The 24,610-nt window shown below is 55.7% G+C and overlaps 8 protein-coding genes across 8 annotated transcripts; 5 read left to right on the forward strand and 3 right to left on the reverse strand.

Annotated features, from left to right (window-relative positions):
- Positions 1–970: 970 nt before the first annotated feature.
- B0H64DRAFT_410974 (uncharacterized protein) lies at positions 971–3,738 on the reverse strand. Its single transcript, XM_062804826.1, has one exon. The coding sequence runs from the start codon at positions 3,592–3,594 to the stop codon at positions 1,462–1,464; it is 2,133 nt and encodes a 710-aa protein (XP_062654454.1). The 5' UTR covers positions 3,595–3,738; the 3' UTR covers positions 971–1,461.
- A 1,736-nt stretch (positions 3,739–5,474) lies between these two features.
- B0H64DRAFT_49844 (uncharacterized protein) lies at positions 5,475–7,528 on the forward strand. The gene has a single exon (XM_062808338.1). It carries the CDS (start codon positions 5,607–5,609, stop codon positions 7,029–7,031), a length of 1,425 nt encoding a protein of 474 aa, XP_062654455.1. The 5' UTR covers positions 5,475–5,606; the 3' UTR covers positions 7,032–7,528.
- Positions 7,529–8,796, forward strand: B0H64DRAFT_49845 (uncharacterized protein). Its single transcript, XM_062808339.1, has 2 exons — positions 7,529–8,298; positions 8,440–8,796. Exons 1-2 carry the CDS (start codon positions 8,025–8,027, stop codon positions 8,598–8,600), a joined length of 435 nt encoding a protein of 144 aa, XP_062654456.1. The 5' UTR covers positions 7,529–8,024; the 3' UTR covers positions 8,601–8,796.
- A 612-nt stretch (positions 8,797–9,408) lies between these two features.
- Positions 9,409–13,691, forward strand: B0H64DRAFT_49913 (uncharacterized protein). The gene is made up of 4 exons (XM_062808340.1): positions 9,409–9,697; positions 9,755–10,487; positions 10,556–12,742; positions 13,361–13,691. The coding sequence occupies exons 1-4, from the start codon at positions 9,609–9,611 to the stop codon at positions 13,463–13,465; spliced, it is 3,114 nt and encodes a 1,037-aa protein (XP_062654457.1). The 5' UTR covers positions 9,409–9,608; the 3' UTR covers positions 13,466–13,691.
- Positions 13,692–14,789: 1,098 nt separating this feature from the next.
- B0H64DRAFT_451522 (uncharacterized protein) lies at positions 14,790–16,335 on the forward strand (the record flags this gene model as incomplete). Its single annotated transcript, XM_062807166.1, has 3 exons — positions 14,790–14,826; positions 14,858–15,347; positions 15,405–16,335. 3 exons carry the CDS (start codon positions 14,790–14,792, stop codon positions 16,192–16,194), a joined length of 1,317 nt encoding a protein of 438 aa, XP_062654458.1. The 3' UTR covers positions 16,195–16,335.
- Positions 16,336–17,730, reverse strand: B0H64DRAFT_49935 (uncharacterized protein). The gene has a single exon (XM_062808341.1). The coding sequence runs from the start codon at positions 17,575–17,577 to the stop codon at positions 16,477–16,479; it is 1,101 nt and encodes a 366-aa protein (XP_062654459.1). The 5' UTR covers positions 17,578–17,730; the 3' UTR covers positions 16,336–16,476.
- A 366-nt stretch (positions 17,731–18,096) lies between these two features.
- On the reverse strand, positions 18,097–20,245 carry B0H64DRAFT_451530 (general substrate transporter; the record flags this gene model as incomplete). The annotated part of the gene is made up of 9 exons (XM_062807167.1): positions 18,097–18,411; positions 18,462–18,528; positions 18,590–18,719; positions 18,770–19,493; positions 19,558–19,597; positions 19,674–19,756; positions 19,814–19,942; positions 19,999–20,108; positions 20,166–20,245. The coding sequence occupies 9 exons, from the start codon at positions 20,243–20,245 to the stop codon at positions 18,287–18,289; spliced, it is 1,488 nt and encodes a 495-aa protein (XP_062654460.1). The 3' UTR covers positions 18,097–18,286.
- A 1,478-nt stretch (positions 20,246–21,723) lies between these two features.
- B0H64DRAFT_331528 (uncharacterized protein) lies at positions 21,724–24,457 on the forward strand (the record flags this gene model as incomplete). Its single annotated transcript, XM_062801008.1, has 6 exons — positions 21,724–22,036; positions 22,155–22,475; positions 22,527–22,945; positions 23,005–23,099; positions 23,440–23,648; positions 23,748–24,457. The coding sequence occupies 6 exons, from the start codon at positions 21,724–21,726 to the stop codon at positions 24,455–24,457; spliced, it is 2,067 nt and encodes a 688-aa protein (XP_062654461.1).
- Positions 24,458–24,610: the final 153 nt, after the last annotated feature.

Genomic DNA, 24,610 nt, shown 5'->3' on the forward strand with positions numbered 1-24,610 from the left:
TGCAAGCAGGCAGTCTTGCACACGCTATCTTTGCAGTTGTCGCAGGCCCGCCTGACGACGCCCTCGCAGAGCTGAGTACATGCGTTCATCGATGGACCGTTGGGGCAGCCAGCTCCTTGTAATTGGAACGGACGTTAGTGTTTGTGCTGTTTGTGATTTGAACTGTGGAGCAACCTACTCGCTTCGAGCTGGACTTCACGAGCGGCAGAGGTGTTCTCCGGCAGCGCAACGGCGCCCACGACGAGAGTGAGAACGGCGGTGATGGCAGAGACCTTCATGGTGGTGGCGTGGACGATGAGTTGAGAGTGTGAACGTTGTGATTTGAGCTTTGGATGTTGTGATGTGATTCTGGTCAGTATCCTGTGTCAGAGGCGGACCTCGATCTCTCTTTATACCACCTCTTCGACAATGCCGCTGCCGAGATACAAGCCGTCCAACTCGTTGATTGAGAGACAACACACCCATCAAAGCCGCACGATGAGGCACAACCCACGTCAACGGCAACAAAATGCCCGCCGCAGTAATCAGCAACCTCGCTTGGAGTAAAATCGTCCCCGCTTGTACCTCCTTCGACGTCAGCTCTTCAGATTCGTGCTAGCGACGCCCGGTCTCGGCGAGCGGACTCTCCACTCCGAGCCCAATAAGTCGGCGAGTCAGTTGATGAGTTGGTTGCCGAGTAGGTTGATCTCGATGTGGTTAAAGTGCCGACGCGCCCTCCCCGCGAGGCAGTCCGAGATCCGATAAAATCGGGGTATTTGCTCCGAGTCTTACTCCTGGGCCGGACGCCGCGGTCGGCGAATCGGCCGGGGTGTCGGACCGGAGCGGGCAAAGGAGGTCACAAGACTGTTCAGTTTACCAAGTTCAATCTGTTCCAGTCTCAATCCCGGCGGTGTCGATTGTTCTCAAGCTCGGAAGCCAAAGTGAACAACCCCCCCCCCCCCCCCCCCCCCCCAAAACGCCCAATATTCTAGATCTGCTATGCTGGGGTGGTGCCGTTCGAGGGGCGAAATCGGATTTGTAAATGGTGTACCGGCGCGCCGCTTAACCGAGGTTGTTAGTTTCCGAGGTTGCAATATCAAAAGATGTAGAAGGAGTGTGTGAAGGGCGTGTGTGGTGTGTGGAAGGGCCCCCGCAATTTCAAACACAACCCCTTCTCCCTCGCAATGTTTTCCAAATCCATCTTCGGGACCGAACTCGCCTAGCAAGGAATGATATTTTTTTGGGCTTCGAAGTGTAGTGCTGACTGCCGAAGCGAGCTCTCCTCACCGCGGTTGGTCCCCGTAATCATTAATGTCGAGGCAACTTAGTAACAGTGCGGTGTACACGTAGCGCCGCCAGATCTCATGAAGCGGGATTCATTAACGGCGAGCAGCGCTTCCAAGTTGCCTTTGGGATGGAGTGTCGTTCTCGGTTACCCCCGCACACCGCTTAGTTAAGTGTTGACGCGTCATGGAACACATCTTAGGGGCGGCCGTTGACTCGTGGAGAAGCTCTAGCGGGCTTCATCGTGTTATTTGATACGGCTGGTAGGGGACACCTTCCTGCATATGCCGAGGGCGGTGTCATAATACATCCCCTCTTACCCTCACAAGGGGCAGCCAAATAGTCATTGCGCCTTTCCTCACCCGGCACATCACCCTCAACTTCCTCGCGCCAGAGAGGAAAGCTGTGCCAGTCGTCCTTCCAATCCTTAGCTTTGCGCGGCCATAGCCCGCTCCACACGTCTTCGCCTTCATATTCGATTGTCTCGAGCTCGTCTCGCACGGACTGCCTGAATTCGGGGTCAACATCGATCTCGCGCACCGTCACTTCGCCGCTCGTTCCACACCTCGTGCATGCCCAGCTCCGCCCAATCCACGTCCCGAAATAATCAATCTCTGGGTAGTCTTTGGTAATGGTGTCTCCGGTGAGCAGCCTAAGCGTGAGATGTTCCAGCCGGCAGTCGGTGGTGGCAGAGACGATCTCGTGGAAAATGGCGGTGGTGAGAGATTCGTCGACGGCGAGGTTGACAAGCGTTTTGCGGACCCTCTCGGCGTCACCTTCCGGCTCTCGATACGGCGACCGGCAGTCGAACACCAGCGTAGCGCGCCGCAGCTGAGGGATCTGTCCCAGTGTCCGGTAGACGGCCACTTCCTCGGGCCCGCCCTGGCGGCGCCGCACCCGCAGCTCGACATCCTCGAGCCTGGGACACCATTCCTGGATCTCCCGGACCCGGTCGGCGTCAATATTAAGATCCTTGTCGTCTTCGCCGTAAGGCGGAGGCAGGTATAGCCTGCGCAGAGTGGGACCATGGCGTTGAAGGACCGCCTCGATGGTGTGCTTGCTAAAGTGACGCTTGAGCGTGAGAGCTTCAAGGGGAGGCAGGGCTTGTAGAAAAGAACCGGTTGGCCCGTCGAGGTGGTCGGTGTTATTTTGGAGATGGTCGTCTGATGAGACCGACAGTCCCAGTTCTCGGAGGGAGCGGAACCCTTCGCTCGCGGCTATCGAGGCCAGAGTCTCGAGAGCCTCGACGGAGACGCCACAATGATATTCAAATCGTCGGAGGAGGCCAAAGTCAGTACGTGCGTTCCAGTCACGCACGTGAGAGTAACCGTTGCTATCGCCGGACAGTACTAACGTCTCAAGGCGGCCTCGCCCCGGTGCTATTGATGCCTCCTGCTGCGGACTGGTGGCGGGCTGGTTCGGGCCTGAGTGGAAGACGCTCTTCCAACGATGCCGCACCACCCCGCCGGCTTCCACCGGTGGAAGGGTAAGTGAAAACCTGGGACGATCGAAATCCAATCCCTCCAGCGGGCGATGATTGAGATTTAATCTCTTTAGATTCGGGGCGCATCCCACCTCAACGATGTGCTCCAAGGCTTCCATGTTGAAGTCGTAGTGGCCCCAAACGTCGTGTAGTGCACAGGGTGCGCGGACGCTATAGAGGCAAGGGGAGGTGGCCAGTGCAAAGTCGTCCGGATCGATATCGCGCAGCTGGTCCCTCTTTTGGCAGAGGCTGTCGAGGCCGAAGGCGTCAATATGCAAACGGCACCTCGGGTGGTGTTGGTGCAATGCCGTGACCACGCACGGCGGTATCTGAGGCACGCAAGTATACACCAGGTCCGTGAGCGCAGGGAGCTGGCCGAGGAAGCGTGCAAAGGGGAGCCAAGCCTCGTGTTGTGCCTGCTTTTGCTGTGCTGACAAGGGAGGTCCTGCAAGACATCCAGCGCCAAAATCACTGTCGCCGTCACTGTCGCCGTCACTGTCCGTGTCGTCGTTTGTTATAACTGAGGCGAACCCCCGATTAATCCCATCGAACTTGTCGCCATTGTCCATAGAGCCAGTGGCTACAACTCGGCGGACATAACCAAACAAATCTTGGCGACTGAGTACAGCAACCAATCTATCCAAATCGCTGCGAAGCTTCTCCTTGTCGCGTATGGTGAAGATCACTCGAGAGAATCGCTGTGGCGTGGCTGCGTGGTAGCAAAGCTTGCTCGCCATCGAGAGGGAGAATAGACTTCGTCGGGTAACATATCTACAGACATACTGGAATACGTGAAGAGGTAGGGTCTCCAGTGGCGCCGGGCGTGGATATCTACCGACCGACTCCATTGTTGTGAAGAGTTGATTTAAGGGAAATCAAGGAGCCTTGGGCGAAGTTCGAATGGAGGGCCTACTTACCTAGAATGGTTAGCCCAACGTAACCCTGCCCTCGGAGTTCCATTGAGCGAGCCGCGCTGCATCATACATCGTACGGGTGTCTGTCGATGCTTCCCTTACCACGGCTAAGCAAAGCTGTACCTGCTCGGGCATTGGTGGCGCCTACGACGTGACCCGGATCAAATCAACCGACGCAACACCAACATCTGGCTTGGCTCGGCTACGGCCCGCGTGTCGAGGGTAACAGGATCTACATCATCTACTCGTCAACGAGGGACCAACCCCATGCCCGCGCCGGAACGCCACGGCCGGTTAACAGCGATAACCAACCCCCCCAATATTAACCCCTGAGCCCAATGCCTGTTGCAACGTTTAGGGATAGTGCGGTATACTCGCAGATGTCGACTTTTGCATCCCTAGCCCCATCCCTAGAACGCTAGCGGTACCTCAGCGACAGTTATACCGGGTCCCAACGGGTATCGCCAATTGCAGGCGGGAAGTCGTCGGGAATGACAACAATTTGAACTGTTGACTGGCCTGAAGCTGATCGTTTGTTTTGGTGGATCGGCTTTTCCTACCGATTGGGAAACGTACCCGATCTTCCGTGAGGGCGCCACTGTTGAACAACGATACTTTGCGTGGAACGTCGTCAACGTAAGTGATGATCCGTATTGGGGAAGTATGTAATATTAACATGGCGTCCAGGATGACGGTTCCGATCCTGCTCGCAGTTGGTTGGCAGCGAAGGTGTTGATGGCGTTGGGAATACCTACGCGGGTGCTCTCTTGCCGCATCTTGATACCGTATAAGGACTGGTGACGGTTACAACGGCCTCTGACCTTCTAGACATGCCCTGGGTAAGCAGGCAGAATGGAACTACGACAACAAGCCGACCTCCGAGTTGTTCCCAATTGTATCAACATGAACAAGAGACCCAGTCTAACAAGAATAACTAGGTACACACAGCCCCGGTTGCCCGAACGGGAACTGCTCCCCAATGTTAACGTTAGTTATAGCCACGAAAACCATGTTCCTGCTAAGACTGGTGTCCGGCATCAAAATCCTTCATATCCGCCCACCTTCCAGTAACTCCCGCTGGAGACCTCCGGGCCAAGCCTAGGCCGGTCTCCCTGCGTTGATCGCTTCCTGAACGAAACGAGGTACTCAGACTCGTAGGGCCTCGTTCTTTGTCTCGTATGAGAAAGACCAACGCCTGCCCTCTGGCCCGATATCCATGACAGTCGTAAACTATCTTCGTGTTTCGGCTAGCCTGGTGGCAGGTAGTAAATTCCGATCATTTCCTCATTCCTGATTAGGGTGGGAAGCACACTGCGAGAGCATGAGTCATCCATGTCACCAAAGTCGTCCCGAAGACCGTCCTCGGAACCAGACTTTGAATGGTGTCATTTCGGGTTGATTCCTGTGTTTAATGTTGTCCCCTGCAGATGTCGTACGCGTTATGTAACCGTTTGGTGTGCCGGCTGCATGGAAACAAGACAGCCAATCACCAGGGCGCGGGTGTGGTTCCGATGGGAAGATTCCAAAGAGGACCAGCGAATAGGACCATGCTTTTGACAGTTGTGGGCCAGCCTTGGACGATTCCAAAGAGAGTCAACGGATGGGCGCTGGATCTCGGTCTGAATCGGGAGGGCAGGGAGCAAGTCAGTAACAGAAACATTTTATGCGGGTAGCGTTTTCGACCATCATGGACCGGCTGCATGATGATTCCAAACACTTGCATCACACCGGCAAGATGTAGAGTGGCACTTACTAAGTGACTTCAACGGATGTTAATGTGGTGGTGGTCCGTTCCCGAGTTCAGGTATATAAGACCTTGTAACCTCCTTGTCCAGTTCCGGTCACAATTCTCAAGCCGCATCGTCACAAGAAAAGCCAATCGAATCTCACCGACTTAACATTCCCCCACGATACTCCAGGAACATCTCTGATTCACCTCCGCTGCAATGCCTACCCCCGAACAGTACGACTTCGTCGCCCTCGGCGGCGGGGAGGCGGCCAAGCTCCTGGCATGGGACCTCTCCTCAAACCACGGCAAGAAGTGCGCCGTCATTGAGCATGGCCCCATCTCCGGCGCCTGCCCGACTGTCGCCTGCATGCCCACAAAGACCCTTCTTCACTCGGCTCAGCTGGCGCATCTCGCGCGCCAGGTCCAGGCTTCGACACCGGGGGCTGCCAGTGGCGATTTCAAAGCAGACATGGCGAAGGTGTTCGCCCGCAAACAGGAAGTAGTTGACGGCATGGCGGATCTCTTCCTAGGACTCTTTGCCGAGACCAAGAGCGAGCTGATCCGAGGCCACGGCGAGCTCGTCGGTCCCAAGACGATCAGCTGCAACGGCCGCCTGCTCACGGCCGAGACCGTCCTCATCAACACCGGATCCAAGGCTTTCGTCGACACCAGCATCCCCGGCCTGGCGGACGCCAAGCCCCTAACCCACGTTGAGCTCCTCAACATCACGACCCTCCCATCCCACCTCATCATCCTCGGCGGCGGCTACGTCGGCATGGAGTTCGCACAGGCCTACGCCCGCTTCGGCGCGCGCGTGACCGTCATCGAACGCAACTCCCAAGTCCTCAATAAAGAAGACAGCGACGTCGTCACCGAACTCACCACCATCCTCACGCGCGAGGGCGTCGAATTCCTCACCTCCACGACCGTCACCAACATCACCGGCACCTCAGGTTCCGAAATCACCCTCACCCTCTCCAACAGCAGCAGCAGCAGCAGCAGCGCGGGCGGCCCCTCCACCCTCCGCGGCTCCCACCTCCTCGTCTCGGCCGGCCGCACCCCCAACACCTCTGGCATCGGCCTCACCGAAGCAGCCGGCATCACCCTCACCGCCACCGGGCACGTGGCCGTCGACGCCCAACTACGCACCTCGGTGCCGGGCGTCTTTGCGGCCGGCGACTGCGCCGGTAGCCCCTACTTCACGCACATGGGGTGGGACGACTACCGGGTGATTCTGGGGGTGCTGACGGGTGCGCCGCGCGAGAGGGGGACGGAGGGCAGGCAGGTGCCGTCGGTGCTGTTTACGTCGCGCGAGCTGGCGCATGTCGGGTTGCGCGAGGGGGAGGCGAGGGAGAAGGGGGTGAAGTATCGGCTGGTGAAGGCGCCGATGGGGGCGTTTTTGAGGACGAGGGCGCTGGGGGAGACGGAGGGGTTTGCGAAGGCTTTGGTGGAGGCGGAGGGGGAGAGGATTTTGGGGTTTACGGCGCTCGGGCCGGGGGTGGGGGAGTTGTTGCCGGTGGTGCAATTGGTTATGAAGCTGGGGCTGTCGTATAAGGAGCTGGTGGACTTGACGATTGTTCATCCGACTATGTCCGAGGGGTTGGTGGACTTGTTTCGGTCTGTGCCGCCGATGAGCAAGTAGGTAATATGTATGTCACTGGCTATTTTCAGCTAGTGGGTTAGTTTCTCTCCCTTTTAGTGTTCATGCGGTACGCAAGGGTGAAGGAATATGATCTAGGGTTGAATCAGACAGCAGAAGGCGATGGGCTTTCGGCGAGCACTGCACGGCACCCCATGCGATTTATCTCGAACTGTGCCTTTAGAAACACCGAGGTCTTCGTTTAGCACTCGCTCCTCGAACCGTTCCGGGGCAACCGAGCATGATATTGCAACTGGCGGCGGGAAAGTACTTGTGAGTTGTCAGTTGAAATCTGTGAATTTAGGACTCAATACCCCCCCGGATAAAACAGTCTCGCCAAGGTTCGAGGGCCAGGAAGTGTCCAACCCCCAACCCAGTCCTGGGCAGACGGAAGTTCATTCCTGAATGCCGATTGGTGCGCAAGAGGTCACGGACGAACTCAACGAAAGTCTCCGCGTTCACAATATGAGAACGGGTTGCTCCGAATTTCCGCACAGCCTCGGAGCGGAGGACTCGGCGATCGACGGACCTAGGAGAGTCGGAGCCCCTGAAGCCTGAAAGATGAAAGTCCCTTGTCTTTGCAACGTGGAGGATGCTTCGCCGGTGACTCAGGCGTCGCTGCACGGGATCTTGCGTCAATCACGCGTCAGAGGCTCTTAAACAACCCAATCATCCAACGCGACGCGCGACGAAGGATCAATTCTCCAACTCCAAGGGGCCCTGCGGACAACGGGCGACCGGGCGACCCGCCCCTCCGACCACCGACATGCCAAGCGCTAGCTGCATCAATGACACTGGCATCCATTATCCACCGACCTCCATTATCCACCGGCCTCCATTCCACAGCTCGACGGGGTAATATAAACCTCTTCTTTGCCCACTCTCATCCTCATCTGCTCAACCCATCTCCATCACACCCATCAACCCCACAGCAAGCAAAACACCTTTCACAACCCCCTACCCTCATCATCAAACAACCATCTCCCACCGCCCAAAATGACCATCAATCACACCGGCATCAGAGTCCCCGCGGCCCAGCACACCGCCATCGTAGCCTGGTACGAGGCCGCCCTCGCCCCGCTCGGCTACACCAAGGCCATGACCTTCATGGACGACCTGGTCGTCGGGTTCGCCGACAGTTCCGGTGCCGTCGACTGGTGGGTGACCTCGTCGGCCGCCGTGCCCCCCGGGGTGCCTGCCCCTGAGCCCGCTACGGTGGGTGCGGATGTGGCGGCCGCCTTGCCGACGCATACTGCGTTCGCTGCGAAGGGTGGGTTTTGTTTTTTGTCTAAGTTTTCTTGTTTTTCAGCGTCGTGTTTTGCTTTTTTGTCTTCTTTCCTTTGCTCTGCCCCCCTAGTGGTAAGGTACCTTGGTTAAAGAATGATGCTAACATTCTTCGCGACGGATTTAGATCGGGCTGGAGTCGAGGCATTCCATCAGGCGGCGGTTGCAGCTGGAGGAAAATGCAATGGCAAGCCGGGCCTCAGGGATTACACACCGACCTATTTTGCGGCGTTTGTACTGGATCCGGCGGGAAACAACATTGAGGCTATTTGCCTTGCGGCGGTGTGATTGGAATAGGGACGAAACTGTACACGAACCGAAATATCTAAATTGATATCTGCACAGTAGACCAGCCTTGCTCTCTCGTTCTCCCCCGAGGAGCGTTTACTAAATGTTACCCGCGAGTTGACCTCCTAGCCGGCATATCGCATTGCATTGTCACTCATAATAACGGTGTATGCAGCTGAGTGCGCCAGTCTTCTGCAGCCCTTTGCCACCACCCAAGTTTCTCCTGAAGTTCTGTGGCGAGCCTCCTCTGGACATCTCCAACCGATCACTCCCCCACACGCTTCCCACCGTCCCTCCGGTCGGATCATACGTTCAAGCTATTGGCGTTAGGGCGTAGGCAACCTGGATACCATGACACTGGAACCCGAGTGATCAAAACAGGGGTGTTAGCGATGCTGAGATGGTTCGAGGGTGCAACCGTTCAATTGCTTAGGTCCGTACCTTACCTAGGTAGGTATGTACCAGGTTGTCCACTCCCAATCGGCATCGAAGGTCTCCTCCCTCCAATCGCTTGGCCCCTCTCAAGGTGGGAAAAAAACAGTTGGAGAGGTCGGGAATGGACACGGAGGAGCCTGCACGGAAACCCTGCAATTCTGCACGACCCGGGTGTGGTCCACGCATGTCAAGATTGGTTTCGAGACTGATTGGTTGCGAGGTCACACAGGCAAGCCAAAATGCCTATCAGCCGACGTGTATATGCAGGTGGTGCAGGTGGCTGTGGCTCAGCTGCCCCAACCGATTTGCCCGACACAGCCCACGTTCAGCGTGAGAGCCTGGCTGAATTAAGCCCGACTCAAGCCTAACAAGTGTGCGATGCGACACCCATCGTCTTCTCCTTCCTTTCTTTGTTCGAGGGCTCCGTCCTCTGGAGTCTGCGTCTCCGAATCCGCAAAGTGTTTTGAGTGCGAGATTTTAGTTTTTAGCAAGTTGCAAGCCGCGGTCTCAAATATTGGGGACAGTGCTCGCCCTTCCTAGAATCCGGACCCGACTGGGCCTCAGCTCGATAGGATGGATGGATGGGAGGGGAGGGCCCCGAGGGGACCTATTTCGAAGACCGGCTTGACCGTCGTCTCCGAACCCGATAAACCGTCTCTTGAGTGAGTTCAAGTTTATTCCTGTTCGCTATCTCCTTGTGGAATATACTAATCGAGTAGCATCGTTTTTATACATGGATTCACCGGCCACCCCGAACGAACATGGGCTTCCAAGAACGCCAATCCCCGACAGAGCAGCGACGATGACATGTTACCTGCTCAATACGTTGAGCCTCCTTCCAAAAGACAAAGAACCCTCAATCCCTTCTCAAGTTCTCGCCTCAACAGCAGGGGGGACTCTGTCCCTCATACCTACTGGCCGCGCGATTTGGTTCCACAAACGGTACCCTTCGCGCGAGTCCTGACATACGGCTATGACACACATATCAGACATTGGGCAGGGCCTCCTGTAAACAAGAGTACCATATACGACATCTCAGAGAATCTCCTGGTCGCGCTGGAGTCTGAACGTCGACTGGAACCGTCAAGGCCGGTATTGTTTGTGGCACATAGTCTCGGAGGCATCGTCGTCAAGGAGATGCTTCGGCAGTCGAGAGGCTGCCACTCGGTCCGGGCTGACCTTCACGCTGTCTTCAAGTCCACCGTCGGTATCATATTCTTCGGTACCCCACACGCAGGCGCTGATCCCGGCGGCTTTCTCAAGCGCATTGCCAAGAACGTATTGAAAGCTGTTGGGTTTTCTGTCAACGAGCAGATTCTCAGCGCGCTGTTGCCAGATTCGGAACGTCTTAAGGAGCTGAAGCAAGAATTCGGTCCCATGGCCCAAGAACAGAATTGGATCATACACTCCTTCCGGGAGCAATTTGGCCTTGCAGTTCTCAATAACCAAAAGGTAAGGTACATGTACCTACTCTACGCGACAACATCTGATATTTTCCAAGGTTTGCTGACCATTCTCAGGTTGTGGATGATACCTCGTCTTATCTCAATATCCGGGGCATCGAGACAACCGAACAAATTGGACGGAACCACATGGAAATGTGTCGCTTCACGGGCCTCGACGACGTTGAATACAAAAAGGTGGCCGGTGCTCTGCTTAGGATTACGACCACGACGTCCAATCAGCCTACGACAATAGGGCCAGCGCCGCTGAGTAAAGAGCAGATACAAGTGCTGCTGGACTCATTGAGGTTCGACCAAATCGATGCTCGCCAGACGAATATCAGAAAGGCACACGCCCAGACATGTGAATGGCTGCTGACAACATCCCAATATCTCGACTGGCTTGATCCTAGCAAGCGTGACCAACATCACGGCTTCTTATGGATCAAAGGAAAACCTGGGGCTGGGAAGTCGACGCTGATGAAATTCGCCTATGCGAACGCCTTTGACAAGGCCAAGAACAAGACGCCTGCCGAGGTTGTCATCTCCTTCTTTTTCAACGCGCGAGGAAGCGAGCTGGAGAAGTCGACTGTTGGCATGTACCGATCATTACTGCTGCAACTTCTTGAAGGGCTCTCAGAACGTGGAAGCGTGTTTAAGACCGTCGGATTGCGGACCTTGAACGGCGAAGGCCACCAATGGGGCATCGAAGCCCTGAAAGTCTTGTTCGAGGAAGTCGTACGGGGACTCGGAGACTTGCCTGTCACCTGCTTCGTTGACGCTTTGGATGAATGTGAGGAGGCTCAAGTCCGCGACATGATCTCCCTCTTCGAAGAAATTGGCGAAATGACGACCAACGCAAATCCACCCATCAACTTCAGCGTTTGCTTTTCCAGTAGGCATTACCCCTACATCACCATCAAAAGAGGCCTCGACTTGGCCCTTGAAGAGGAACACGAACACGGCAGGGATATCGCCAGGTATCTGAACAGCAAGTTGAAGATTGGCCACAGCAAACTCGCCGAGCAAATCCGAGCCGACGTCCAACAGAAGGCCTCCGGGGTCTTCTTCTGGGTTGTGCTGGTGACGGAGATTCTGAACAAAGAACATGACCGCGGCCGTATCCATGGTCTTCGACAGAGGCTCCGAGATATCCCGGGAAACTTACATGAGCTTTTCCGCGACATCCTGACGCGCGATCGCCACAACAGAGGCGAACTCCTCTTGTGTGTTCAGTGGGTCCTCTTTGCAAGACAGCCATTGAAGCCAGAGCAGCTCTACTTTGCCATCCTTTCCGGTGTCAACCCTGAAGCTCTCTCTGAGTTCGATCCCGGAGAGATCACAACAGCTGTCACGAAAAGATTCATCCTCAGCTCGTCCAAGGGGCTCGCCGAGGTCACCAAGTCAAAAAGCCCCACAGTTCAGTTCATCCATGAATCGGTCAGAGACTTTCTTCTCAAAGAAGACGGGTTGAGGGAGGTTTGGTCTGACCTCGGAGGGAATTTTGAAGGAGCCAGCCACGAGCGACTGAAACAATGCTGCCTCACTTACATGCGCATCGACGTCGCCACGTCTCTCGAAATCGCCGACTCTCTCCCCACGGCGAAAACCGAGGAAGCCGCCAAACTTCGCCAGTCTGCAAATGAAAAGTTTCCGTTCCTAGAGTATGCTACGCGGAATGCCTTGTACCACGGAGATGCAGCGGAAGCGGGCGGCATCAGACAGGCGGCCTTCCTCCGAAGTTTCCAGCTTGCGGACTGGATTAAACTCAACAACTTGTTTGAACGACACGAGAACCGGCGGCACACTGCGAACGCAAGCCTCCTCTACATATTGTCCGAGAGAGACATGGCAGCCCTCATCAAAGTTCACCCCTCGAACCTGTCCTTTTTTAAGGAAGAAGACGAGCGATATGGGACACCATTCTTTGCAGCGCTTGCTACCGGTAGTGATAAAGCAGTCGAGTCATTTGTCACAATATGTTCAGAAACGCAACCACAGTCATCTCTGCGGCGCCAACTTTGCAATCAATTGCTCGAAAACAGAAAGAAAACCCTAACCATCGGCCGCCAGTTCACCTTCTCGCGGAATAAAGGGGCCCTCTCCTATATCCTGGAACAAGAAGACGAGGCTTTGCTCGCTTGTTTTGTTCTGTCGGATCAGCCGGATCAGCCGGAGACGAAGGCCCGCAGAGGACAGGCACTGCTGGGTGCCGTCAAGAGAAATTACGAGGCCATTGTACATCTACTCCTCCAGACGGGCCAGGTTGATGTCAATTCGAAGGATAGCCGCTATGACCGGACAGCACTATCGTGGGCCGCTGAGAACGGGCATAAGGCCGTTGTACAGCTACTTCTCCAGACGGGCCAGGTTGATGTCGATTCGAAGGATAGCAATGGCCGGACACCACTATCGTGGGCCGCTGCGAAAGGGCACGAGGCCGTTGTACAGCTACTTCTCCAGACGGGCCAGGTTGATGTTGATTCGAAGGATAACCACTATGGCCAAACACCACTATCGTGGGCCGCTGAGAACGGGCACGAGGCCATTGTACAGCTACTCCTCCAGGCGGGCCAAGTCGATATCGATTTGAAGGACAAACATAGCCAGACACCACTATGGTGGGCCGCCGACAGAGGTTACGAGGCTGTTGTACAGCTACTCCTCCAGACGGGCCAGGTCGATGTTGATTCGAAAAGTAATGATGGCCAGACACCACTATCGAGGGCCGCTGAGGAAGGGCACGAGGCTATTGTACAGCGACTTCTCCAGACGGGCCAGGTGGATGTCGATTCGAAGGCTAAAAATGGCCGGACACCACTAGCATGGGCCGCTGCAGGAGGGCACGAGGCTGTTATACAGCTGCTCCTCCAGACAGGCCAGGTCGATGTCGATTCGAAGGATAACAATGGCTGGACACCACTATCGTGGGCCGCTGCGAACGGGCACGAGGCCGTTGTATGCCTTTTGAAATCCTACAGTGATTGAACTTTGTAGTGAGATATCGTTTACATACCTCTTCCCGATTTGGTATATATTGCTAGACTTTGTCATTATATCCTTCCCCCGTAATCGGCTGCATACTATCCCGATTCTCATATGCAACCTTTGCTATCTATCTAGCGAGTCCTATTGCGTAGATACGTTGATTTGGTGATGCGCAATACTAAGGGCGTACGGAAGCTAGAGCACTTCCGATCCGACGCCAGACTGTCCTGCGACTAAGTCTTGCGAGACGGGTTCCTCCGTTCAATGGAATAACCGCAAACTGGACACCCACCGTTTACGGTGTTGACTGCCAAAACAAATGTTATGGCGCCGCCGACGGTGGCCATAAAAACATTCAGTGGACGATAGTATCACCTAAGAATCATGGGACTAACCTCCGGCTTTGGATATAGGCGATGTGGCCCCAGGGAGCGTGAGTGTCCACTCGACGTCTAGGATAGTACACATTCTATAAACCAATCAATCAGGCATCCGCCGCTCGTCACCTTGTGGCACCATGCGTATGCCACAACCACTGGTCTCTTATCCCTTTTTCTTTTATTTCCCTTTTCTTTCCTTTCTTCCAGTTCACAACAGGATGATGGGCCGCATTGAAATGCAGGCATTTCTCTCAGGGGTCCAGCAATAAAAAGATCGGATATTATGAAACCCAACGGAGCTGGCTTTGGTGGTGCGTTCCTGTATGAGTGTGCCGTCACTTTGTATGTCTATAACAGGTACTGAATGCGTGGATGTACATGCCCCCTATTGCCCTAGCGCTCTTTGATTCAAGCTAGGTACCTCCTAACCTATGTTCCCGAGTTTCCGGAGGCAAATTACTTCTGCAATAACGTCGCGCTGCATACGCCTACGGTCCTTCTCGGGTATCGATGATTTGTGCCGTTTGGTGGTGATGGCGATCAAAGGCCTCGATACGTGTGAAGAAATAGGTCATGGGATCAACGGATTCGGAGGCAAGTATAGCCGAAACGAGGGAAGCTTTATTACATCAATATTTCTGCCTTGATCAAAATTTCGCTAGCTAGAGGGGAACAGGGACGGATACGCCATCTACGAGGCAGTGACGGTATTAAACGGTTGGTTGGGACCTGGGAGGTTTTCGCTTAATTACCTACCTACGATTTAATGCCTGGGTTCTCAATGGAGCCTAATCGATAGCGGGGTTGATTTGTTAAACCTGCGGCAGCGAATCGTGAGCTTTATCGTCGAATACCTCGAGACACACTTACGGGGTGCCTGCTGCGGTGCTGCCCCTCTTGAACCGTCGGCCTCTATCCGCTGCATCGCGACACTCAGCTTCACCATGGACCAGACCGGCGAGTTGGCTGCCGAAAACGAGGGTAACAATAGAGAGTTGCACAACCTGTGGAGATGACGGAGATGTCAGATTATTCAACGACGTCTATTGGAGTTCGGTGGTGCCCCGGGCCACGGACGATACACGATGGTTTCCATTTCGCCGCCTCCCTCCCGAGCTACGCCTACACATTTGGTGGCTGTTCCTCCAGAAACACCGCATGATCGAATTGAATATTTTCGGAGACAGGGATAGTCCCTACAACAACGCCTACGCGGACCGCAACCATCTAAACAAGGTGGTTAGCGGCCGGGCTTACAGAGTCGAAATCCACGGCCGGGGCTACGCCGTCTCGCTCAGCCCATTACTTTGGGTCAACAGCGAGTCAAGGCAAGCTACTCTAGGCTACTACCGGGTTCACCTGCCCTTCCCTGGGCCCGGCGGCGACAGAGTGCTTTACCTGAACCCGGAACACGACGTGCTGGACCTCGGCGGTTCATGTCACCCACACATACTACCAGACTTTGTGTACGATGTCCGAGCCTATGACCCGCAAGACCGGGGGTATGTATGGCGGTTGTTTCTGCAGCCTTGTTCTGGGCTTACTCTAAACCTTAATAGGATCACCCACCTCGCTATACGGGAAATGTGTTTCGCTCACTATCCCGAAGACCCCAGTCGTCCCTATCCATATTTGAACCCTACCCACCTCCATCCTGCTGCGGCAGAAGCGTTTGCCGACGCCCTCCGCAGCACGCTCCGTTCCGTCCTTTGTGTGATCAAATTTCGGAGTTGTATGAGGGGCACAGGGCAGCCACCTCCGGGAATGGCCCCCTATCATTTCGCCCAAACACTCCCGCTCCGTCGACGCGGCGTTCCGGTCGGGTCTCTTTCCTGGTTCGAGACTGATCCGCGGTGGGGTGTCGAGTTTGATCTCGGCACCCTCATACTCGGCACCGACGCGGAGCGTGTCGGGGGCGACTGGGAAAGGCTTGAAAAGGCATTCGGGGTTCACAGCCGGCCGAAGGATAGCCGATTTCGTTTCTACATCTGTCCCGCGCTGAACTGGCCGCGCCAGTCTGGGGTAGCGGGAAGGGAAAAGCCGCTGCTGGCAAGCTCGAGAGAAGGGCTGGCGCAGCATCTGCGTGAAGAGGATGCCGACTGGCTGTCCACTCGGCAACACCTTTGGGACCTCTATAAGAAACACCTCCCGGGCCGGAGTATGATGGCTAAGCACGGCCCGATCGTGGACGCCGCAACGTCCCAGAGGATGGAAAGCGTGCCCAGCACCGCCATCGGTCTGTGGCTGTTCCCACCTGAGGCGTTTAAAGAGCGGATCCTCCGCTTCCGGCCTTATCATATCTTCAACGTCCCGCCTGTTCGCCCCGGCTTGTTCCTATTTGATGTTTAGAACCTCTCGATGGTTGGACTACTACCTGACGGGAACGAACTTGACTATTGTTACTATTCGGTACCGGCGACCTCTGGAAAGATCAACATCGGTTCTAGCTATCGGGTTCATGTCTCTGGTTAAGCAGGGCACTTGTTCACGTCTATATACAACATCTACCACTTCACTTTGCTTTAGCAATTCCTAGAGTTACAGAGTACGCTCCCGGCGGTGCACGCGCTAAGTTATCGTCAAAAAAGTCTATTTCTCTTTAATTCAATCCTTGATACCTAAGATACCTGCCTAGCGAGAGGCCGCCTTCTGTTTCCTGTTCTTAACCACCGTCCATCCCTCCTCTGTCTCGTCTACCGGCTTCCCGACCTCTCCACTAGCTTCCGAGTCACGGTCACCGGCCGTCCTTTGCTCCGCCTGATTCCCCCTTCGACCCCTAGCAGAGATGCCTCCCTTTTGGGGTTTGTAGGCCATCTGCGGCAGACGGAGCTGATGGCGCAGCTCGTTGGACCTTTGTCTAACGCTGGCGGGGACCTTCTTAACTAGGGATAGGTACAATGGGCTTTGCATCTGGAGGGAGAAGAACTTTGTAGTAAGGAACGGAGTGGTGATGACCGCAGCCGGGGGTTGGACCCGAGCTGGAGGGTTCTGGATCCTTGGGTTGGCCTTGAGCAGACCGCTCCAGGCCGGGGTTACAGGACCAGAAGAGGGGGCCGGGGCCGACCGCCTGGCGCTACGCTCCAGATCGAAGACACCTAACCAACCGTCGCGGTAGGCGTCCCGAACGGACGGGGACAAATAAACGCACCACTCCTCTTCGGACAGCAACACCCGGAAGCGGGCCATGAACGCAAGCCAGAGCGCGCAATCAGGTTTCCCAAACCACGCCTCGGCCTGTACCCCATGCTGCCGCGAGGAATCCTGCGCCAACGCGTGCAACAGGTGCCTCAACCAGCCCTTCTCTCCGTAAGCCAGGGCGGGCTTGTCGACGAAGCGAAGCTTTGCCCTGACCGCCGTCTCGATGACAGTCTCCGCTGTCATCTTACCCATGCTCAAGCTGGCGATGGCCGTGACGTATGGCAGATCCATCCCGTCAATGCTCTCCAGACCAGGTAGGTGGGTGGCCAACTCCATGAGGTCGTCGGGCGTCAGGAAGTTAACATACTTCTTCAGACATTCCCTCACCTCGTTGACAGACAGGCCGGCTTTATTCAGGATGTTGGTCAAGAGAATGAATCGCTGGATCTGCTCATAACTCCTAGCGGTCGTCTTGACGTTCTTGCCTTGTTGACTCCTGGCCGTGGTCTTTACCTCCTTGCCCTTGGTGACGAGGTCAGCCCACTTAGCGCTGACGGAAGTCTTCGCCGAGCTCGTGGAAGCGACTGTAGCCATTTTGACAATGTTTGTACTTGTAACGAATTGGAGTGAGTTGGGTGTTGGGTTGAGCAGGAAGGAAGGAAGTGTGTAGGACCTGATGTTTAAATGCCAAATCGGGGTATCTCGTTATACAATGAAGATGTTCACGTCGATGGTCGTTGACTCGACTTCATTGTGCCGGACAAGCCACCTACCCGGTATATAAAGCATTTGTTTAGAACCGTACACAATGCATAGACAGTGCTTTGTTCGCCCCATACGCCATGGCGTCGGTAAACTGGATGTTCTAGCGCAAATCAAGATCCAAAGCGTGGAATACATAGCTCGGTGAAGTTGATGTAACTGACCATATACCTCGATGTCTAATTATGTGTAAAAGAAATCTCCATGCTACGTGACACTGCCACGCCAGAGGCCCAACGGGTACTGAATACGGCCCGGTAGAAGTGATATGCCTGGTATCAGGCTCCCGTATCAATTGGTTAATAGTCTACGTGCCCCAAATGTCAAACGGCGCTGGCCCGGAAAACTGCATCGAGATATTGTAAACCATACTTCCCCTCCCCGCCAGGGAGCTAATTAGTTCCCAGCTACCTTGGCTTACGCTCCATTATTATCATCGAGCGACGCTAAGCCATCCAACTAACAACACTGGTGGTGGTTCCCAAGGCTCTATCCTCGATATCTATTTGCCCGAGCACGCCGGCATTACAAAATCCTAGTATTATCGCGGCCCTTCGGTTACCGAAACCCCGTCTTTCTCAGCCACCTCCTTTTCATAGTTGAACTCAATGTCACGCTTCTTCTGGATGTCACCGAAGATCTCGTCAATTTGCTCAAGTGATTTGCCTGTAACTTCCGTCAGCTCATGCTTCATCGATGTTCCAAGTTGAAAATACCTCTTGTCTCTGGGTAGGCAAACGCAAAGACCACCACACAGAGAGCGTTGGTGAGGACAAAGAGAATCTATTGATTGTTAGTCACTGGGACAAACCCACTGCTCAGTGCGGTGAGCCTGGGGACTCACGTAATACTTCCATCCCACCCTTTCAAGAGCGATGGGGGAACACTGGGTGATGATCAAGCTGATGGAGTAGTGGATCACCTGGACAACAGCGTTTGCTTTGGCGCGGAGTTCCGTTGTGAAGACCTCTGGTCTGTAGGTTTTGTCAATCTCGGATATTCTCAAACAGAGGGATCAACGCACGGGATAATCCAAGTCATCGGCCCCAGCAAGGCTGAATAATTGGCCGACACCAAGAAGATGCAAGCAATCAAGCCCTTCTGGGCGGCCTGGTTCGTCGGCATGCCCGGTATCGCGGGGTACAAGGCGGCAAGGATGGTGATGATGAGATACAACACCGACAGCAGCGCCGAACTGGTGACCAGGATCTTCTTGCGGCCGATCCGATCGACAAAGAAGAGTGAGAGAATGCAGGCAACGGGAGCAACACATCCGTACAGCCCGCTAACAAGCAATTGTTGATCCTGGTCAAACTGCAGCGTGGCGTAGATGGCTGTCTGGAAGTACTGGACGAAGCTGATACCAGACAGCATTGCGGCGGCCCAGACAAAAGACCCGACGAATAGGCGTCTCCGGAATGGGGGTGTGCGGACGAGGTCGGCCCAGCCAAGACGGTGTTGTGCTTGGACCTCTTCGGCAATGCTGGTCTGGATAACGGCGAACTCGGTCCGGCACCAGTCGTCGTTCGAGCCGTTGTCGTGCCACCGGCGGAAGGACACCTCCGCTTCTTCGTAACGGCCCTTCAGACATAGCCATCGCGGGGACTCCCCAATGAAGAGGACACCGACGCCGAGGATGAGGGCAGGGATAGCCTGGATCGCGAACCCAAGCCGCCATTGGTTTGCGTTCGCCCATTTGCCTTCGCCTACACCAGTCCACAAGGCGACGAAGAATCCCCAGGCCACCACTGTCAAGGGATAAGGGGTTAGTTGTGGGTCATGGCCGTGACATACGGTTGCTCCAAGACTCACTCATCTGGTTGACTGCGGTATTTCTGGCGCGCTCGTTCGTCTGCCCATCATTAGCATCATATGACGCGCGACATAGCCATGGCCCAGGGCCGCTCAGGCGTGGCAGGTATCGTCACCTTCGCAATCTCAGCTCCAAACACGGGGGCAACCCCAGTGATAGTGCCAACAGCATAACCGATCAATAGACGGCCAATGATGACTATAACCTCGTCCCGTTAGTTCGTCCGTGCCTCTTTTCCAGCAGGGGAATGCTTACGCATCGCAACGTGTGCAGCCCCGGCCATCAGCGCTCCTCCGAGCACACCCCAAGCGCACCCGAAGGCGATGGCCTTCCGCCTACCAAACCTGTCGCTAGTCACCCCCACCGAGGCGCTGCCCAGCCATGCTGTGGAGTTGTCAGCACTTGTGGGTGGCTGAGAATGTGAACCGCGGCATGCGCACCTCCGGCTTGGTAAACCGATACGATGGCACCACGAAGAGGCGCGTCGGGTTTGTTGAAGTACGTGTTGAACGACCCTAGAGCGAGACTGGGCGTGATGATTCCGGAGTCACTGGCGAAGGGAGCTGTCAGCATTCCGGTGGGCTGGAGAGTAGTGGGTTCAACTCACAAGCCATAGAGAAAGCCGCCGATGCCTAGGAATAACGAGGCAAGAAACGTTTTTGTCAGCCATGGGTCTTTTGACGACATGGTAATGGTGAGGGCGTGGAGATGGGTAATGGGTCGGAATGTACGGTGGCTTCGGGAAGACAACAACAACAACAACGGGTCAACACCACTTGATGTACGCGGATGAGGATTAAAAGAGGTACAAACTTTGGGATCGGCAGAGCTTTATCCTCCCCACGCGCCCCGCGTACCAGTTGCAACGCTCCGGTGCTCGGGGCAAACTGCCGAGGGAACGGTGTAAGCTAGCCCCGGGCCAAGGCGAACTAGCGTGCGGAGAAGTCTCCCGGGCTAGGAGGTCACTCGTCGAAACAGAGGTTATTCCCGAGGGTTCGGGAATCGGAGTCCCATGCATGCGGCAGCCGTTACCCAAGCCGCCGGGTCTTGCTCCCACGTGGCGCGCCGCCGAGGTTCTGGCCCCGGCACCCCCTGGGGAAGTTTACTCACTTTCCTTTCTTAACACTCCATTCTTTTATTTAATCCGTTGATTTAATCCATTTCCCGCGGTTCCCTTCTCGTCTCTTTTGCTTGTCTACCTATTTAACCGGCCTTATATTTGTTGCATTTCTTGCTGTCCTTTAGAGCCTGGCGCTTTTTGACCACTAGCTGCCCGATCGCCGCCATTCTACGGGGGAAACCCGCGCAGGAGCGAGAAGCAAGATCCCACGAGGCATAAATTCTTCCCAGGGTATCCTTCAACGCCCGGGGATGCCATGGCGCGGTCCTGTAGAAGCCCCCGCGTGCTCCTATCATCTGTTGACCGGGACAGAGCTGGACGCAGATATAGGCGGCGATTACATTCGTGCTCGTGTCGAAATTCCAAGAATCCGGCGGGATGGCCCTTGGGCCACATCTTTACGTGTTTAAGGGGCCGGGGTGCCCTGGGCCAAGCCGTACTGAGCATCGACCCCATTGAAGGACATCATGTTCATCAAGCAGGGGTAAGAGCACAGACCCCAGAGATTTAGCAAAAGCTCGAATCCCGAGGTATGCAAGGCTTGCGTTCAGCTGCCGCTTTGCTTCGACACGCTCAGACTGAGATGGTCTTGGGGTGCCAATGCCCCCTGGCCTGCGGGGCGAAGATACAGAGGAAGGATCATATTTGCTTGCCTTGTGTGGTATGGGCGAAGTCGGGAGGGTAACATCACTACGCCCCTTGAAACTTGGCGCCTGCAAATGCGTCGCGCGGGTCATTCACTAGTCTACTATGTAAGCGCTCAGCCCTGCCAGCGAAGAGCGGAGTTGGCCATTTTTATACCCCAGGAGCGGCACAGCAAGTCAGCGCAGGCCGGTCAGGGGTTGTGGTCGGTTCCGCCCCAGAGCGGTCCTCTGAAGCCATGAGCCCCAGGTTCCTCTGAGCCCCTTGCATGCAACCCACAAAAGCAGTCCTCTCCGCCAGCCGCATCTGTCTTGTCGCTCACCACGAACATGTCGCTGCCTCTCCTTTCCCCGCGCCCGCTCGGGAACGCCTCACCATCAAACAATCCGGCGCGACGAGCACAATGAAACCCCTCAAACCAACACCACTAGTTGCAACAACACCCCTCCACCTCGTCATCCTCCTCCTCACCCTCCATGCCCCCACCGCCTCAGCACAATCACAATGTTTCTACCCCGACGGCAGCGCCAGCAGTGACGTGCCCTGTGACCCGGATGCCGCCGTGAGCATGTGCTGCGGCAGCGCCGAGCTGTGTCTCTCGTCGGGGCTCTGCCGCGACGCTGGGACGGGTCCGGATGAGGGCATCAGCTACGCGCGTGGGACGTGTACCGACCGGGAGTGGGAGAGTGAGGTGTGTCCGCAGAGGTGTCGGATTAGTAGGTGAACCTTGGGCTTTTGTTGTCTTTGTTTTTTGGGGGGGTGCTGGTTGGATATGCAGTGCAGGTTGGGGTCGGGAGCGGGTGGGTCAATTGCTTGCTGACTCGGTGTGTGTAGATCCGGACGAGGCGACGGACATATCGGCGTACGACTTCGGGACGGGTGGCGTGCAGGTGTGGGGGTGCTCGGGTGAGGGGTATGCCGAGCCCGCGGCGTATTGTTGTGAGTCGCGCCGCGAGCAGACGGGGTGCTGCCAGACGCAGGGTGCCGTGTTCTCGCTGCCAGGCGCGAGTATTGGGAATGCTCTGGCGGTGCAGACCTTTCCGCTGCCGGATTCCGAGACGAATGCGGCGGATTTAAAGGCCACCTTGGGAGCGAGGAGTGCGACTAAACCAGGGGAGATTACCGCAACCTCGATATCAGAAACAGGTAGGCCGGGTTGCTTTTCTAGGGCGAGATATTGACAGTATCGCTGACATGTTTCGAAAGGAACAGACACCTCCACGCCAACGGCATCGGCAGAGGAAACCGCGGGCGGGCTGAGCGAAGGGGCGAAAATGGGCTTGGGCATCGGCATCGGGATAGGTGTAGCAGCCCTAATCTCAGCGGGCATCCTGATATGGTACTGGATGAGGAATCGAACAGCACCTGCGGCGGTGGAGATAGCAGCACCCCCCCGGAATCGGGTTCCTCGTGTTCCTCACGCGCGTCGCAATAAGCCGTGGGAGGCAGAGAGAGATGCGCTGATGAAGGGATCGCCGAAGGAGCTGGATAATGATCAGGGAGTCTTCGAGATGCATACGGCGGAGAACCGACCTGCCGAGATGTATGCTGTTGGGGGCATGTGGAGGGCTCACGATGGGCCAGAGCTCCATGCCAGTGGTGAGAATGCGCCAGCCGAGATGTACGTAGGGTCACCGAAATCACATTTCAGCATTTGGCGATAGGAGAAATGGGTTGTTCCGAGTTGTCCACAACAACACCGTGCCAATACAATAAGACGAGGCGAGCTAGAACGAGATCAAGACACGATCTGGGAATGGACAAACCATCTGGTTCCTTGTTCAGGTGCTAGCAACCAGTCACTGCCACCCAAAGAGCGCGCTGCCCTCTCTTAACGTTCACTGACTGATTCACACTCGCCAGCTTCAAAACTTCAAAAACCAACCACCAACCCCGCAACCGTGAGCAGGAAGTACGGATCACACCTAGTCGCGTGCTTCCAACATTCGACTCATATTTCCCACATTTTAGCAGTATCCGATCATCATGCCACGAAGGAAAATGGAGCACCAATACATCAAATGTGACGAGAAGTACCTAAGTTATCGCATGACGCGCACCTATCCCTACCTCCCCAGGTGTCTACATACCGAAACACCTGCTAACCGGTTCTTCCCAGCTTGTTCTCCACAGGGCTCTTCTCCGACGTTACAGTCAAGTGTGCCGACTGGACCTGGGACCTCCACAAAAACATCCTCTGCTCACGCAGCGAGTGGTTCGACAAGGCGCTCACTGGTGGGTTTGAAGAGGCGAAGACGGGTGTGGTTGAGATCCAAGACTTCAACCCAGAGGTCATTGACTGCCTGCTGGCCTACATCTACACAGGAGGTACGTGATATAAACGTTGTGGCCCATGGATGCGCCAGGGTACTCGGGCGACTCGATTTGAGCATCTGAACACGCATCATGCTGACACCCGGGTTCTAGTTTGCGACATCCCCTCCTTACAGGCAAGGCTCTCACACACCAACGGGCACAAAACGCCCTTCGTGGCCTGCTACGAGATCTATACCGTAGCCGACTACTTCATCGTCTCCCCGCTCGTCACCATCGCGCTCAACACCCTCGACGGGGAGTTCGACGGGAAGCTTAGCCCCATTCAGATCCACTACAAGCCCGCCGACGAGTGGCTCGGCGAGCTCTTCGATGCCCTCCGTCTCTTGTACACTCACGACCCCGTAGTGGTTGACAAGGCGACCGAGATGAGCCCCATCCGCGCCGCCTTCGTTGCTTTCGTCTACACGGCCCGCTTCTTCTTTCTCGAGAATGATGCATTCAACCGGTTCCTGGACGAGGAAGCCCCCGCCTTCGCGCTCGACCTTTTCTGTGCCATGCGGAATAGCCTCGACTTCTGTGCTTGGGCTCCGGAGAGATGTTCGTACTGCAAGGTAGCACCCAAGTACGGCAAGAAGAACTATTTCACGCATCTCACGACCAAGATCCACCATCTGACGGCCTGCTGCTCGACCTGCGCGCGAGTGGCCAACTTTGGCCCCCCCGAGAGCGATTGGTCGGACAAGATTGTGAGTGCTACCGAGGATCGGGAGAAGAAGGCCGGAGTTGGCCCGAGTCCGCTGGTGACGTGCGTGAACGGTCTGATGACCGTTCGCCTCCCTTTCCCGCCCGGGTCACGGTGATGACTCCTAGACCCATCTACTGCATAACGCGCGCAGTAGCCGGCTACATAGCTTTGAAATACATCACAGGAGAGTTAGACCAACCGATACCAGGGCCGGCTTCCATGGTAGCAGACCCATGCCCTGGTCCGGTTGGATCACGAGCGGGGTTCG

The sequence above is a fragment of the Chaetomium fimeti genome, assembly GCF_033439085.1.
Source record: "Chaetomium fimeti strain CBS 168.71 chromosome Unknown B0H64scaffold_11, whole genome shotgun sequence".
NCBI classification, from domain to species: Eukaryota; Fungi; Ascomycota; class Sordariomycetes; order Sordariales; family Chaetomiaceae; genus Chaetomium; species Chaetomium fimeti.